General features: G+C 37.2%; 2 protein-coding genes across 2 annotated transcripts; both read right to left on the reverse strand.

Moving 5' to 3' along the window:
• Window positions 1-450: 450 nt before the first annotated feature.
• Window positions 451-5,749, reverse strand: LOC103936699 (nuclear pore complex protein NUP88). Its single transcript, XM_009346554.2, has 9 exons — window positions 5,444-5,749; window positions 4,974-5,125; window positions 4,466-4,588; window positions 4,087-4,231; window positions 3,649-3,710; window positions 2,857-3,073; window positions 1,678-2,601; window positions 1,320-1,569; window positions 451-1,088 (listed from the first exon to the last, which is right to left on the reverse strand). The coding sequence occupies exons 1-9, from the start codon at window positions 5,732-5,734 to the stop codon at window positions 823-825; spliced, it is 2,430 nt and encodes an 809-aa protein (XP_009344829.2). The 5' UTR covers window positions 5,735-5,749; the 3' UTR covers window positions 451-822.
• Window positions 5,750-6,428: 679 nt separating this feature from the next.
• Window positions 6,429-9,925, reverse strand: LOC103936709. Its single transcript, XM_009346571.3, has 4 exons — window positions 9,474-9,925; window positions 8,609-8,883; window positions 7,262-7,364; window positions 6,429-6,703 (listed from the first exon to the last, which is right to left on the reverse strand). The coding sequence occupies exons 1-3, from the start codon at window positions 9,748-9,750 to the stop codon at window positions 7,299-7,301; spliced, it is 618 nt and encodes a 205-aa protein (XP_009344846.2). The 5' UTR covers window positions 9,751-9,925; the 3' UTR covers window positions 6,429-6,703; window positions 7,262-7,298.
• Window positions 9,926-15,951: the final 6,026 nt, after the last annotated feature.

Genomic DNA, 15,951 nt, shown 5'->3' on the forward strand with positions numbered 1-15,951 from the left:
TAAAGTGAATAGTAATAGGATTGACTTTTTAGTGTAAAAATATAATTTTTCGTTCAAATAAACAATATCGAGAGCTTTTTCGTTAAAGATCCCTTAATTGATTTCTCTTCCCTTCTGAACGTGGAGGTTTTGTAGGTGACTGCAGATTTTGCAGCTCTTGTAGGTTTTAGCCCAGCTTTAATGTGCTTTAATTATTAAAAAGGAAATCCACCTGAAAATCTTTTCCTCCTCGAGCCCTTCTTCTGCGTGCGTTTATGGCCCTGGTCCACATCATCATTCCGGCGGGCCGTCATTGGGATACGTTCTCGGTTGCATCTAAGAATCCCTTAAACCTTTAATTGTTGAAATGATTACTTTCTAGTTTTAATCAATTTGCCGTTTGTATTTGATTTTGATTAGTTCAACTCACGTTACCAATTACAACAAAAACATATAATTCCGAAGAGAAAATGAATCGACCAAAAATGCATTACAAGTGCGACACATTCAATAATGTTTCGACAGATTCAACATTTCTCATCTTGTAAAATGAAAGAAGCCGAAATTGGGTAACGAAAAACTACAATTATTTTGTACACAATTCGTCGTCTCTCAAGGAGAGCATCTGCCACTACAAGCATGCCAGAATAACTACAGCAGTAGAGCTGTTGGTGCCCCCCGGCTTCAATTGCTAGAAGCTTCCGCTCGACTTGCACATCTGCTGGGCCATACCGTTCAAAATGGCACCGTCTTGATGGAATGACACATTGTGCACCGCCCCAGGTTCAAAACTTACATCCGAGTTACCATAACTTAATCGCAGATTCAGAAACAAAGTAGGTCTCAACATCTGCTGGTTTCCCGACTTTTCAATGCAGATTCAACAAGCTTAACCTTTTTCGAATTTTCACTATTGAGCAGTGAAAGTTTCTCAAGTGAGGATTTCAGCTGGGAGACTTGAGATTCTTGCACAGGATCTTTCCCCTTTGCCATCAGCCTACGTTGGTTTGATGCATTGCCCTTTGGCGATTGTGTGTGCCTTTTAAACCTTGCAGTTACAGCATTAATGGAAGAACGCAATGCATCCAATTCAACTTCGGAGAAGTGGTCTGCTTAGCAACAAAAATGTATGTTAGAAGTGAAAAAGTAGTGCTGGGCATAACTCCTGACCAAAAATGTACAGGCTAGTAACCTAAGCAGGTGTGAATTATGACGATTTAGGGAACCGGTAAATTAGGAAAACGGAAAATTACTGACCACGAACTAGGGCATAACTCCTAAGCTCATTTATTATGGAAAAAGCTACATTAGTACACTTATTATTGAAAAATGGTCATTACCAAGCTCCGACTTGAACTCTCGCTCAGCTCTGGACAGTGGTTTCTTATGAGGCCCTGGCAAGTCCCTCAAACGTTTCAAGCGCTCCTGCAGAAGATTTTGCATCTTGAACGCACTGTCAATTCTGTCCTCCAATTTTGATTGTTTCTCCTCAACTTGCGAAAGCCTCTGTTGTGCATTACCTAGGCGAGCATGCTGGTCATCAATTATCCTCTTCAAGATGGGTCCATGATGCTTGAGTTCAAAGTAAACCTAGAGGGTGGAGGAAAAATTCATAAAGGAACAAAAGGAACCATTTCCCTTAATAAGGTAGATTTGACACAAGTAAACATAATTTGTTGTATTTCTTGGCATTGTTACCTTATATGCATACTCCGCATAATTTTCATGAAAGCTTCTGAAGTACTCATGAAGCATTGATCGACCTTCAATAGAATCAGCAGAAAGAGAACGTAAACTTGGTGAGCTCTGAGGAAGAAGAACCACCTTAGGTCCAACTAGTAGTTCTTTGCTTATAAGATCTGGCATATCTTTTTCTTTTGGTTCTTCCAGGCAAAGAGATTTGTTCTCCGTATCAACTTGATGAGGCAGTAACAGGTTCCAAGTCTTCATCTCCAGCACTATACATTCTCGCGAAACAGTGAGTCCCACAATCCAGGAACACCCAAATGAATCTGATAATGACACAAAACCGGAAAGTGGAGATTGTGAGGGGACTTCTCCCTGGCATGTGCTTAGAACAGGATGCACAGAAGGAGTTCTCATAGTCTCGTTCTTGCCACTGATCTGACTTGTAAATGGAAGATAATGCAACACTATTGAATCTAACCCTCCATCATGAAGGGTGTATATTCTTTCCGGCATCAGCGGATCAGTAAACATCATAATAAGAGAACCACTCTTTGCTTTCCTAGGCAAAGCCAGATCCACAATAGCCAACCTCAAAAGAGGGGGAGGAAGTCCCAACCAAAGAGTACTATCAAGAGGTTGATCAAGCTTCACAGGTGAAAGCTTGCCTGGGGTTGGCTCACAAATCATTGCAATACCAAGAATATGATCGTGGGAATCAACACGAAGTCGAGGTGGGCTGCCAGCATTCCACAACGGTTGGATTTCATCAGCCATAGCATCTATTTGCAATTGCCCACCACTCCAGGCAGTCACCAGAATTGAGTCTTTGAAGACTAAATTATAAAGAAGACTGACTGCTCCACCTTCACATTCTGCACCCCGGAAGGCCAAATCTTCTTCATCCTCACCATGACACACTTTCCTCAGAGGTCCCTGCGAAATTACAATGTAGGTCATACTGCGGACTTCTACAGATTTCCAACTTAAGACACCCAACACTGAAAGAGAGTAGGCTTTAAGCTATTCGTTCAAATTTACTTGGAGAGATTCAAACAGATAAAGGGCAGCAACTTTGAAGTAAATGAAATTATCAAGGAATTGTAGCTAGTGCCGACACATAATTTACTCAGGAGCATAGATAGAGCTATAGTAACTACTGCACGCTTATAGGTAAGAGAGCACAGATACCTGCAGTGAGAGTGAGGCATCAAATATAGCATACGGATGAGCTTTTATCACATATGGATCTGATCCTTCTGTTTCTTGGTTTGTGATTGCTGGAAATGTTGCTTCCAACCAAGAAATAGCTAGATTCGAGTTACTAACAGCCACTGAATTGGCTGACTTCAGGCCAAATGTCTGAGCATCATTATGTATCTCTACAATGGATTCCCATTTGTAGGCACTGTTCAAAAGAAAACAATTTATTATGCTCAGCACCCAATACAAAGATCAGTTAGCATACGATGGCTACAAGGTATAAATACTTCTAACACCCCAAGATGCTACAGCCTATATAATGGTAAAAACTCAAGGCAGTGATGCAAGGGGAAAAGACTATCAGTTAAATATTTCGCTTTGATTTATAACATTAGCCTTTCGGTTAAATACTTCACAACCTTTAAGCGACACAGAAGCACCAGATTTACATGGAGGAATATTATGTCATAGTTCCAACAAAAACGTATTAGGACAACTTTAAGTCTTCTCTGTAAATTAAACGTTTCTGAAAGGTTCCTAAAAGGACTAACTCAGGCATCCAGCTTTCTAGTACATGGCACGTGTCCTGGCAAATGATAGTTGAAACCATACAATCCTCTTGCTTTAGGTATCCCGAATCTTTATGCTTTTAAACAAATTAAAAATACCTTGGTCACCAGGCCTAGTTGATCTCTAGTTGATCAACTAGGCCTACCTGTAGCTCCTCTTAAGAAAAAACTATAAGCCTTACAAAAGGGCACGACATGAAGAATAAAATACCTTCCAAATGGTACAACAGGACAAAGGATGTAAATTGAACCATCGTTGAACAAAATGAAAACCTGTACAATAGCATATGAATGAGAATTTAAGCAAATTACGTGATAAAACAGTTAAAACGGTCAAAATGTAAAACTCAACTTGCCTAATATGAATGACCATAGTAACAAAATAGATGATCAAACAGTTGAAACATGTGTTATGCTAAAACAAACGTAAGCTTTGAAAAATCCTAATAGAATAGCTTATATCTTCATGACTTAAATGATAGAAACAGATAATATTTCAAGGAAAAATCATATTACAGATGAACAATAAATGACGCCACAGGAAACAAAAGACCAAGAGCATTCCAATCTATTGCATCAGTGTTTGAACAAAAAAAAAAAGGCATGACAAAATAAATTACCAAAGTCAATTTTTTTAAAATGAACTTACACTAAACGAATCCCACAGGTGTTCACTCCCAAATGAAAAGTCAACTGGGCAAATTGATGTCGCATTCCTGGATCGACCTGGTTGCACAGGCTGTAGATAGTATTCTTGCTCTGGTTGAATAAGATCTGAAGACAAATCAAATATTCTACAAAAAAAGTGAAGGTAAATGAAGATACAAGGACATTAATTGTTCAAAACACAAAAATTAAAATAAATTCACAGATACACTAATCAAAACCGGACACAATGTTTTTTTTTTTTTTGTCTAAATCAAACACAATATGAATAAGAAACACCATTTATACAAGCTAATGCTCGATCTGATGAAACCTAAGAAGACCTCAAAGAATTTCTTTTACATTTGAAAAAGATTTCATACCTGAAAACTGAATCAGAAGAAAGAATTCCCAGGTGGGTGTCACTGTTAGGATGCCATGAAACTTGCAGTACACGTATGAGATTGTTTCCTCTTAAGTAGATTTGTGAACCAACAGTTACAGTCCTGTAAGGTTTTATTTAAAAAATAACGGATACATTAAGAATCTTTACTTTGGAACATCAAAACTATTTAATTTGCAACACAATCTCCATTAAGCTCATACGGTCATATCCACAAGTACATTTTCAGAAAGAGAAAACAGGCTAGTACATGAATACAAAATCATGATGCTAGATGACGAGGGAAGGGGAGAGGGGAACTAAATAATCATATTGTGCTCAGAGAGAAAGATCAGCAGGGGAATAACCACCACCCCTCCCCAAAAAAAGCGTACAATCTAAACCATCATTATGATTCATCACTCAGGTTGCTCTCTAAGACACCCCAGCAAAATATGTTTAAGATGAAAACAAAAATTGATAACGTAATTCCATTTTTCCAGTCATACCTGCAAATGGTTGCATTGTCTTTGTTGGAAGTCCGCCCATAAAGATACATAACGCAGAGACCACCCGAACCAGAAAGAAGCAATGCTGATCCATTCCTATTGATTGAGATTTTGTGAACCGCAAAGTCGAGCTTTACATCAGTTTGCAATACCTATCGAATTACAGGCATCATCAACAAGATAAGTACAACTGACATAGATAGTACACTCCAGGATTAGTCGATAATCATAACCACACTATGCCCGAAAATTCAATTCACAGTATAATTTTCAATTCTTATACAAAGTATCGCTTCAATAATCACTTTTTGTTACCATAAAACTTCAAGCTATGCAACCAACTACATTAAGCTCAGCTGAGTACCATTCGAGTGCATTTACTTTCTTATCCTTCAATTTTCTCAGCAACCAAACAGAACCAAAGAAATTGAAATTTCAAAAAAAAAAAAAATGAGGGAAAGAGAGGAAACCTTGGAAGGCGAAGAAGCGATGACGGAAGTCGGGTCCGGTTCGCCCAGCCGGATAGAGATCCGGTGAAGGCAGAGCTTATCGGAGTCCCAGAAGTAAAGCCGAGAGGCTCCGTCCCAGGCCAAGAGATTTCTGGGCGCTCGAGCCGCGGTCGAGTCGTGGACCGGACCGGCGGCGGAGGAGGAGAAGACCGGGTGGTTCTGCAGCTGGACCCACTCCACTTCGTCTCTTTGGGGCGTCGGAGACCGCCCCGGCTCCGGTTCCGTTTCCTGCAGGTCGAAGTTGTACCTCATTTTCTATCACTTTCTCTTCCGAGCTCTGGAGTTTGTGGAGGCTTCTTTTCGCACCGTGGTTTTGCTTTTCCTTAATGGAGTTTGTGGAGGCTTCTTTTCGCACTGTAGTTTTTGCTTTTTTTTAAAGAATCTTTAATGAAAAGTTTCGATACGGTTTATTTTAACGAAAAATTATATTTTTACATTAAAATATTAATTCTTGTATTATATATTTTACTTTTTATTTTGTCATTATCGTTAAAATTCAAAATTTTTAATCTTTTTCTTTAAACGTTGCGGGGGTTAAACAGCGGGACAACGTCGTTTCATTGAGTTTTGTATTGCACGTGGGGGCAATGTAGAAGCGCGCATTGCGTTTTACCAATGCCCCCGCCACACGAGCCAAGCGCGACACCAACGTTGCTATTTGGTAGAGAATTTTTAGAGTGTCCGTAATATTGGTGATAATGATTATACGTGTTTCAGGTCATTAAAAATTTATCGGTATTTTGAAACGTTTTATGTCTATTTGACAAAAGAAAGACGTTTTTTGTCTAAAATAAATGACACAACACACAATACATTTAGTCGAAGTTCAAAATGTCAATCTAAAATCTCTTTCAACACTTTCAAAAAAAAAAATATTACGTAACCGAGTTTTAATATCATGTCAATTTAGTGTTCTACATATATTACACTAAGTTGCTCATACGGATAGTTCTGAGAACAATAATTTCATTAACTTCAAGCACAAGTTTAAAAAAACCCTAGCTTGGGCTAGTTTCATAAATATTATGCCTTTTACATACAAATTAAACTGTACACTTGATGAATATAAAGAAGAACAAAAAATGATGGTATTTGCCGTAGTGGTAACAACCTCTGTACTCTCTCTGTGATGAACAAATATATACACAACCTCCATTTGCACAACATGATGTTGATTGAAGGGGCTGCTTCTATAGCTTCGTCTATATACTTTTAACAAATCTGCACCAAAACAAAAGCCACCGAGACGAGAAGAGAACATAAGATAGGGAAATGGAATGAAAGCACTTTTGTACGTGTTTTTGTTAGGCTTTTTAGCTATAATGGTTCGTGAGATTAACATAACCCCTTGCTTTGGTCTTTGAGATTTAAAATCGACAGATTGATCCCTGAGTTTGTCCACCGTCAATCATTTTGGTCATTCAGTAAAAAATCTTCATTAAATAATGAGAAAATGACCAAAATACCATCAATTTGTGTTAATTTTGGCCCATTGTTTATGAAATTGAATATATTTTTATCATTTTGGTCCTTATTTAACATATATTTTTCACTGAATGATCAAAATAATTGACGGTAGACAAACTTAGGTACCACTCATATCGATTTCAAATCTCAAGAACCAAAGTGAGCAGGGACGAGTTATGTCAATGTCATGAACCATTTTGGTTAAAACTCCTTTTTGTTATAAGCGTTTTTTGTTATCTCAAAACGCTGCTAACCATTATAAAAACACTTCCAAACAAAACCGAAAATTAATCGCTGCAAAACCAAAATTACCTGTAGACCCTTAAGATTGGGGTTGGTTCGTGTGAGTTTACTTCACTCTTTCTTCTTTCAGAAGCTTCTGGTACCTAGGGAACCCATTTTTGCAAGCTGAAACCTGCAAACAGACGGCAATTTTCACATCAGCATTTGATAAATCATGAACTTTTTTATGCTTAATCATGTTTAATTATGATTAACTGGGGATTAGCAGAAAGCACATGATTTGGGGAAGATTCTCATGGCAGAAAGTAGTTTATTCTGATGTGACAAAATATTTGGCAGCGTTGCTGCAAATGGCATGTGGTCAACAATTCGAATATAAAGGCAGAGCTGCCCATCTCTGTAGACGGCCACCCATCACGGATTCTTCCTCTTAACACAGGACTCAGTGATATATTTGGCTTTATTAGTTAAAATGCTTGATATAAGTCTTCATTTTCATTCTTGAGATGAAAAATTGATACAAGTAGTCTTGAGTTTGTCCATCGTCATTCATTTTGGTCATTCTTTGATAAATCTCTGTTAAAATTGAAGGTATTTTTGTCAAATCATTACCTCCACATTTTATTTTTTTTTCATTTAACGAAAATTTTTCACAAAAATGACCAAAGAATTGACAATGGATAGAGTCAGTGACCACTTCTATCGAGTTTCAATGTTAGGGACCAAAGTGAGAAGTTGTGTCAACCATTTCGTTTAAAAAGCCAATATATTTTGACAATTCACCAAGAAAAGAAAAAAACAATGGAAAGCAGGGATTATGGACAAAGACTAATATTAATACGGTAAGAAGCAAGCATCGTAAACGTTTTCAATGTTGCCTTAAGAAAAATGGAAAATGAATTTTGACCTTCCAGAAGACTAGAAATTTAGAATCCAATTACTCAACCCTTTCACGACCAGCAATTAAATTATTGACCAAAACAAAAACCACCAATTGAAATGAAACTTTCAAGCGAATTTCAACAGTAGTGGTTGAACAACAGACATCTCAATTTATTGATACGCTTATTCACGAACAAGTCACTTAAAATACCTATTTTATCATCAAAAACACTTAAAACACCATTTTAGAAAAGAAGGAAACTTTTGGTTTTCAAGCGTTTCTCACTGACAAGTGGGAGCAAGATTTGCCCTTCTTTTCAGGGAGCGATATTCTATATTATGCTAACTCGTCATAAGATGATTTGAACTTGCGTTAAGGAGGCGCTCACATAAACCTAACCAACTAGCTTAACTTTTGTCTGTCATTTGATTTAAGAACTCCATTTCTTCCAATTAAAGTCAAAACTTACAGCCCAAAATTGACACGATTTCATCTGAGAAAATGGAGATTAGACAGAGAGAGAAAGGACTTACAGCTTCAATGTCAATTTTGTACACCCAAAGCTTCCTTCTTTCTCTGCAACTTGTTCTATAGGCCACCACAATATGCCCAACGGCCAAAACCAGCGAGCAGACGAACAAAGCAATATCTGTTGCTCTCACATACTCTGCCCTCTCCACACCGGAAGCCCCAAACACATACGAAGCCTTCAATGAAACAAACACCAGGGACACAACAGAACACATGGTTGTGATCCCCAAATACGGTCCGTGTGATAGCCTTCGTCCATCACAGAAGCTGTAAACGCCTGCAGGTAAAAGAAAAACCCAATTCAGATTAATTTCACCATGATTAGCTACGGGAAGGTGATTCAAACTCGGGAGGTGGCAAAACACGCTATTCTGACTAGCTGACCTGACTCATGTCTACGATCCTAAAACATAGCTCATGAGAGATGACACACTTACCTCACCAACTAACCTAACATATGTATCCAATCTAAAAAGATATGCTTTTTGGATTAGGATTCTAAAGCAGCATGATCAACTGTTCTGATCAAATGACCTCACTCACGGCTGCAATCCCGAGACTTATGCTTTTTGCGAATCAAATTCGGGTGCAAAGCGACAGGACACATGTTCTGCCGTCATAGCCAGCTAACCTAACTCATTTCTGCAATCCCAATACAAGCGTGTTCTGCCGTCCTAGCCATCTAACCTAACTCATTTCTGCAATCCCAATACAAGCGTGATCATTGAACGGCAGACCAACTGAAGTAACTCATATCTTACGGCAGGCCGACTGACCTGACTCACCTAATTTTGTGCTCAGAAAGTGAAAGAAAAACATGTAGTACGAAAAAAACAAGCAACGAAAAGAGTAAGGATTAAGGCTTACAAAATATGACAGCTGATCTTAGGATGGAAATCAACGGAATATCGACGAGGGAAGATCGAAAATCGTAGTTATTGAAATGGGACGACAGCGTTTCAAGAGAAATCAAAGAAGAAGACGAAGAGGCAGAAAGTATAGCCGAAGGAACAAGCGTGTCGGCAATCACAAGCAGAATCGGGGCCGAAAACAGCAGCAGAGAAATCAACATAGTAATCAAGAAAAACAGAGTCTTAACCCCTCTCAGAACCCTCTTCGATTTCTCCTCCTTCAAAAAACCCATGTCTTAATCTTCGGTTTCGAGTTTTGGGTCTCGAAGAATGATCGGAGGCTCTTGGACTGGTACCGAAAGGGAGAAAGAAGGCAATTAAGAAAGGGTGGGAAGGGAGGGGAAGGTGCAGTGCACGGGTGAGGTGTAATGTTTTGACTGGACTCGGTTCTTGGATATCTTCCTTGGGGGGTTAGTGATGACAAAGACTGGGACTTTATACGCGCAAGCTGCCGGTCAAACGGATGAGTACGTCCTTTCTTGGTATTTTACTCGTCACAAGGTTAACGGCAATACCTAAATGCCCTAGAAACGACCATCAACGGCATATTTTACTTTTTTCGACAAAACAAACGACATATTTTACTTTTCTATTTTATTAAGAAAGGGTTCGTTTGTAAGTAAATTTTGATTGTTGATGCATTGAGATTTTCGAATTCTGAATTACCTGAATATGTATAGATTTAAGCAAATTACACAATAACTTTGTCACTGATTGCGTGAACGAATTATGATCGTCAATAATCGTGGATCAAATCATTCAGGATTGAGCACAGAATAACTTTGTCAAGGACAATCTCTTGCTCATGTTAATTCTGATAGTAGATGAATCGTGGGTTTCAAATCTGGACTTGGGTGCGTGTCTATGCAATAACTTTGTTAAGGACAATTTTCTACGCACATGAATGAATCATAATCGTTGATACCATGTGTTAAATCATCTAGATTTGCATGTGTGTCTACGCAATAACTTGATCAAGGACATTCGTCAATGTTCGTGATTAAGTATTGATCTTTTAGGCATGATGAGTCTTTAATCATTCGAATTTGTGTGTATGCCTATTTAATAACTTTGTCATAATCTGTCTTGCAAGTATGCATGATTCTTAATGTATTGTAAGTCTTATATAAATCAACGATAAAAAGTCAACAATACCCGCATAAACGATTAGCTGTAACGTACTTTTCACTCACTATTTTTCACTCACAATTTTAAAGTTTATATTGCTATAGAGTTCTGGCAAATTTCTCGTTTGTGGGTCAATCGACCAGGAATATTTAGGCTGTACATTGTACATGAATCTTATCAAATGGGCAAAGCTGCTGTATTTCTTTTTCCAAAAATTTGGTTCACTTCACTATTAAAAGAACTGCCAATCAATGAACCAGGAATGGTGGAACCGACTGATTCGAGACCATGTGGCCACATGGAACAATTCACCTTTGCGAATCAATTTGTGGGTTTTAAATCAATTTTTGGTTTGTGTATATTTGGGGGCTAATACTTTACATTTTTCTAATGACGTGATGGTTAGATTCTTTGGTGGTTGAATTTATAAACCGTTATGGGTGATGCTGATAATTATCCAACTTAATCTGATCTTTAATCTAATTAAAAAATAATTAATCCAATCTAATCTGTTCTAAAAAGTTGTGCAAATTGAGGAATAAAATATGGAATTGTTACGTTGGCATTGGAAACTTTGGTGAATAAATTCAAAATCCATATGGGAAGATAAGATATCCATTGGCAGCAATCATGCACCTAATCTGTGTGCAGTGAGTAGTTATAAGAGGACCCTATGTGGCCTGGCATGTCGGTGATACTAATGAGATTCCTCATTCAACGGCTAGTGAAGTATATACTCAAATGTTATAAGGAGAGATCCGTGATATTACTATTTTTTACATAATTTTTTACACATGTTTTTTGTAAGACTCATTTTGTAATGTACTTCAACGATCCGAACCAACTGTATATCTTTTAGGTCTTTCTCCAAAGATCATGTCTACCAAAAACTACTCAAATCTGAAATCATATGACCATTAGGTAAAGGGTTCAGAATTTCTTTGTAGTGTTGTATTCGTCCGTTTTTTTTCACAGGGTTGTTGTTCGAAATGATTCAGGTGATTTTGTGGCTGTAACTTGTGGAAGTATTGAGGGAGTCTACTCTCCCTTACAGGCAGAAGCACTCACTTTTTGGGAGAGCTTGCATTAGGCAGTGAACAGGGGTTTTCAAAATTTGTCTTTTGAGAGTGATTCACTTCAGATTGTGGAAGCGATGAAAAATCATATCCTAAATTTGTCAACAATTGAACAAGTTGTGAAGGATATCAAAGCACTAATCCAATCAATCATTGAAGCTACTGCCACCCACACCTGCTGCAATGCAAACTCGGCCGCTCATCGCCTTGCCCGGACCGGTTTCTCTTTGAGCCAAAGATGTGAATGGCATGGTTCTCCTCCAAGTATTCTGATTGATCTACCTGTAGAAGAAGGTGCTAAGCACTAATGTAAAAGTTGTATGTTGTTACTACTTTGATGAAATGAAATCTACTTTGTCTCTTTCAAAAAAAAAAAAAAATGAATGTCATGATTTTGGATCTAGCTAAGTTTTTGCAAGGGTGATACATGAATAATGTTATAAAAGATAGACGATTCTTTTTGTTAAAAATACAATACGAAGTGGGCCACACAAAAACAAAAAAACGAAGATTGTACACTGATCCGTTTGATCGGTTTATTGAGGTTGTGCGGCTGAAATTAAATATGCCATAAAACATTTTCCTTCTCCATTTTCTCCCTTTCTTTCCTGTTTCTCCTTTCTCTTCCTCTCGAATGAGGCGCAACGCGAAGGGCACAACCAAAGCTTCACTCGAAGCTCCAAGAATCACATGTCATCGCGTCAAACCTTTGCAATTTCAGGTTCGGGAGATTATGTGTGTAATTGGATTCAGTACGGTTGTCTTATCTGATAAGACTAAAACACACGAGGTCGTTGTATAGTTTGTCATACAAATTACGCGGTCAAATGATTTTGTCCAAATTTTTTCGGTGTAAATGGCAATACTCTCGTATACAACTTTAATCACGTTACAAGAGTTGTTGATAGAAAAGGATAATATTAATGACCGAATTGTATATAATCATCTCTTGTAGACGGGCCTATAAATATATGGCCTGCAAAGGTGGAGAAGCCACCGAGATTAGGTGAAGTTTTGTCCTCCAGTTGTTTGTAAAGATGCCTGCATGCTTCTCCGGCAGCTTTGTGTTATGAAACAGACTACATATGCCAGGCTATGCCAGCTTTGCGATTTCTTTATCAACAGGATCCAAAATGTGCGTGAAAGCAACCCAACACCACCACCAACAACTACAAATACAACAACAACAACAACTACAACGTGCTTAATCGTTTCGAATTTGGTGGCTTAATCTTAATTAGTGGTAATACTACTAATTAGTGTTTTACGGCATGATTAATTAGGGCTCGTTTGGAAATTCTTTTAAAATGGTTAAAAGCGATTTTGGGATCAATCAATCTTTAGTAAAATACAAGTCAAACTTGAAAAAACACTTGAAGTGCTTCCTCTAAGAAGCATATAACTGGTGCTTCTTTATAGAAAGTACTTCAAGTGTTTTTGGAACCAAAAAAATATTTTCCTCAAAGAACCTTTTCAGTCGTTTTAAAAACTCTTCCAAACGAGGTCTTTGTTATGAGTACTATTTATAGGTTCTTTTTGTTAACTAGTGTTTCACCGCATGCAGAAAGTTCTTCCCAATACTTGACGTTGTTTTGGTATTTGAGGTTTGAAATTTTTTTTGAGATTTCGGTCGTTTTGATTCATCACATGAAACGACAGGGTGTATGATCAACCAACTATATTTTGCATCAAAACGCAATATGAAAACTAAAACCAAGGCTTAGCTTGTAATGTGGCACAAAAAGTACGCAAAACCTGGAAATTACGAGTTAAAACATTGTTAAAATTCACGATCGCATGTAATTATAGTAGAGTTGTATGTTTAGGGGTGTTGGAACGAAGAAAACTTACATACAAACTGCTTCTTACCATTTTTCTTAAGTTAGAATTTATGCATGATGATAAGAATATGAAACAAGTTGCATGCAAATTTTTCTTCGTTAAAAAATATAAGTATTTTGTTTTGTGGACAATGTACACTTACATTGTTAAATCGTACACAGCTAGAGATTCGTCAATTTAACGTACATTCCAAAGTTAATTCGATAATATTGGACGTGAATAGTTTATACGAACGAGAGTATAACCATGGCAAAAGAACTCTTGCACTTTTTATCTTGACATCCACTTATCCAGCTGACAGAACATTTCTCGTAAGACCTTTTGGATGCGTGGAAGCACGTCCGATTCCACTCCCACGGCGCAGTCGGCTTACACTATGGTCAAAAGAAATCCATACATCTACGTCATTACCTTTTGACATAGATGGGATGGCGATTATATTTACATAGAATAATATTATTATATAATCTGTGTATGTGTGAAAACTGTGAATCTTGGATAAGACCAAACCCCTTTTACGTCATAAGCCAAATTAAAATTGAACAAAATCTGTCTTTTGCTTTGAAGGACTAAGCATAAGCAGCCTCAATCTTGTATTTTGTCAAATGCGTAAAAAGTTGGTTCAAATTTAATAAAATCCAAGTCTTTAGGACATTACGGGTGTCTCAGTGGTTAAAGATGAATTCTAGGTCCTTATTCCACATGACATGTTCTGGTTCGATTTATAATGCTATTGAATCACATGATAGTGATCGCTAAATGTTAAAATGTCTTTTTGAGTCACATTATGAATTACCAACATTTGTATTTGGAGCCGCCTTTTGTTAATTATAATTAGTGAGTCAAATGTCAGAAAAATCAAAGGCCGTGATTCTAGAACCACATCATGAGAGGCCCGTGAAAACAACATGGTATTGTGACGTTTGGTGCTTAATTAAAAGGTTTTCATATTATTTGCATTTTCAAGTGTTTATGATGTTGAAACTAATGCTAAATTATAAGGTTGTACTAAAAGTTTCGCATTATTCTGTATTTAATTTTGGGTTATTTATAACGTTGAACTAATCCTTCCAACTCAATTAGTACACAAACAGTGTTTTTGATATATAATGACATTTTATATATACTAAAATTCAGTTCAGAATTACTATTCGTTAACGTATTTTTGACAAAAATGCTCCTCAACAGTTGGCCATCTCCAATTTCCTTTTGGTGTTGCACAATTGAATTACTATTTTGCCACTAGGTTACACGTATTTATCCTGGCAACCGATTGGGACTACTTCAAACACGAATTACGGTTCCATTACGACTTCTCTCTCAGAAACCTCGCCTTCCCTCTCTCATAAATTTTAAACTAAGCTTCACAATAGCCTTGCAACAATAATTTAGTATCGAAGTTGTCATTACAAGATTTGAACAAAAAACCTCTCGTTACAAGTGAAGATGAATACAACTTAACTATAGTACTAATAATAAATTGGTTTTTGAGTCGAACCTTAATTGTTTTTATAATATCAGAGCAAGTTCCGCACATACAAAATTAAACTCTTCATGTAATAGGTCGAGCCACTCCACCCATTACGGATTCATTTTGAGATAAAACATCACACATGAGCGACTCACCTAGGCATTCATCGAACTTTTACTTTGTACAATCGAGTTGTTACTTGTTAGTTACATAACCGCTTTTTAACCTTTCCATTGACATTTCATGAAAATGCGTGGGACAACGCATGGAATCCGATTCCAAGAAACTCCATGGTTAAGCACTATGAAACAAAAGGGGGACTTTCCACCTAAGATTGGGAATTGAATCGGATTGCCACAATTACAATGAAATGAACGGGTGAATGAGATTGAGAGAGACAGGACAGATCACAGGATCAACCTTGTTCCACAAGGAACCACAACGCAGGCAATTGCCATGGGTTACCGTACAAATTATACCATGAGCAAGAACAGTAAAATTGACTTTGGTGGGGGCCTTGAGATTCTTAGCCAAATCACAATTGTATGGTTCTTTAGGCTTTTAACACTGTGATTATATTCTAAAAACAGTTATACGCTAGTCGGGCGGCATTTAGGTGTTTAGGGCTTAGATTTTTAGGAGCCTGGGTGGTTTTTTAATTTTAATTAAATTTGTTGTATGATATATAAATAAATGTTTACTTATCTCTACTAATTAATAAAACACTCATTGTCAACCAAAATCTTATGAACTTACAAGTTTAACCCTCTAATTAAAACAGAAAATGAATGAAAAATATGGGCAGAAATATAATTGCACACAACCAAATTTTGTTGTTTTTTTTTTCAAAGCTTCACCTACATGTAATCCTAACATATCTCTAATTAAAAAAATAAAAAATAAAATAAATAAAATAA

The sequence above is a fragment of a genome, unplaced genomic scaffold, assembly GCF_019419815.1.
Source record: "Pyrus x bretschneideri cultivar Hongxiangsu unplaced genomic scaffold, Pyrus_bretschneideri_v1 Contig32, whole genome shotgun sequence".
Lineage (NCBI taxonomy): Eukaryota > Viridiplantae > Streptophyta > Magnoliopsida > Rosales > Rosaceae > Pyrus > Pyrus x bretschneideri.

What these genes read in the sequence shown, in the direction of transcription:
- LOC103936699 (XM_009346554.2), bottom strand. Translation starts at nt 5,734, where the DNA reads ATGAGGTACAACTTCGACCTGCAGGAAACGGAACCGGAGCCGGGGCGG. An exon ending in TCGCTTCTTCGCCTTCCAAG is followed by an intron (nt 5,126 to 5,443) that starts GTTTCCTCTCTT and finishes GTAATTCGATAG; the next exon opens with GTATTGCAAACTGATGTAAA. An exon ending in ACCTGTGGGATTCGTTTAGT is followed by an intron (nt 3,711 to 4,086) that starts GTAAGTTCATTT and finishes GCTATTGTACAG; the next exon opens with GTTTTCATTTTGTTCAACGA.
- LOC103936709 (XM_009346571.3), bottom strand. Translation starts at nt 9,750, where the DNA reads ATGGGTTTTTTGAAGGAGGAGAAATCGAAGAGGGTTCTGAGAGGGGTT. An exon ending in AAGATCAGCTGTCATATTTT is followed by an intron (nt 8,884 to 9,473) that starts GTAAGCCTTAAT and finishes TTTTACCTGCAG; the next exon opens with GCGTTTACAGCTTCTGTGAT. An exon ending in ACAAAATTGACATTGAAGCT is followed by an intron (nt 7,365 to 8,608) that starts GTAAGTCCTTTC and finishes GTCTGTTTGCAG; the next exon opens with GTTTCAGCTTGCAAAAATGG.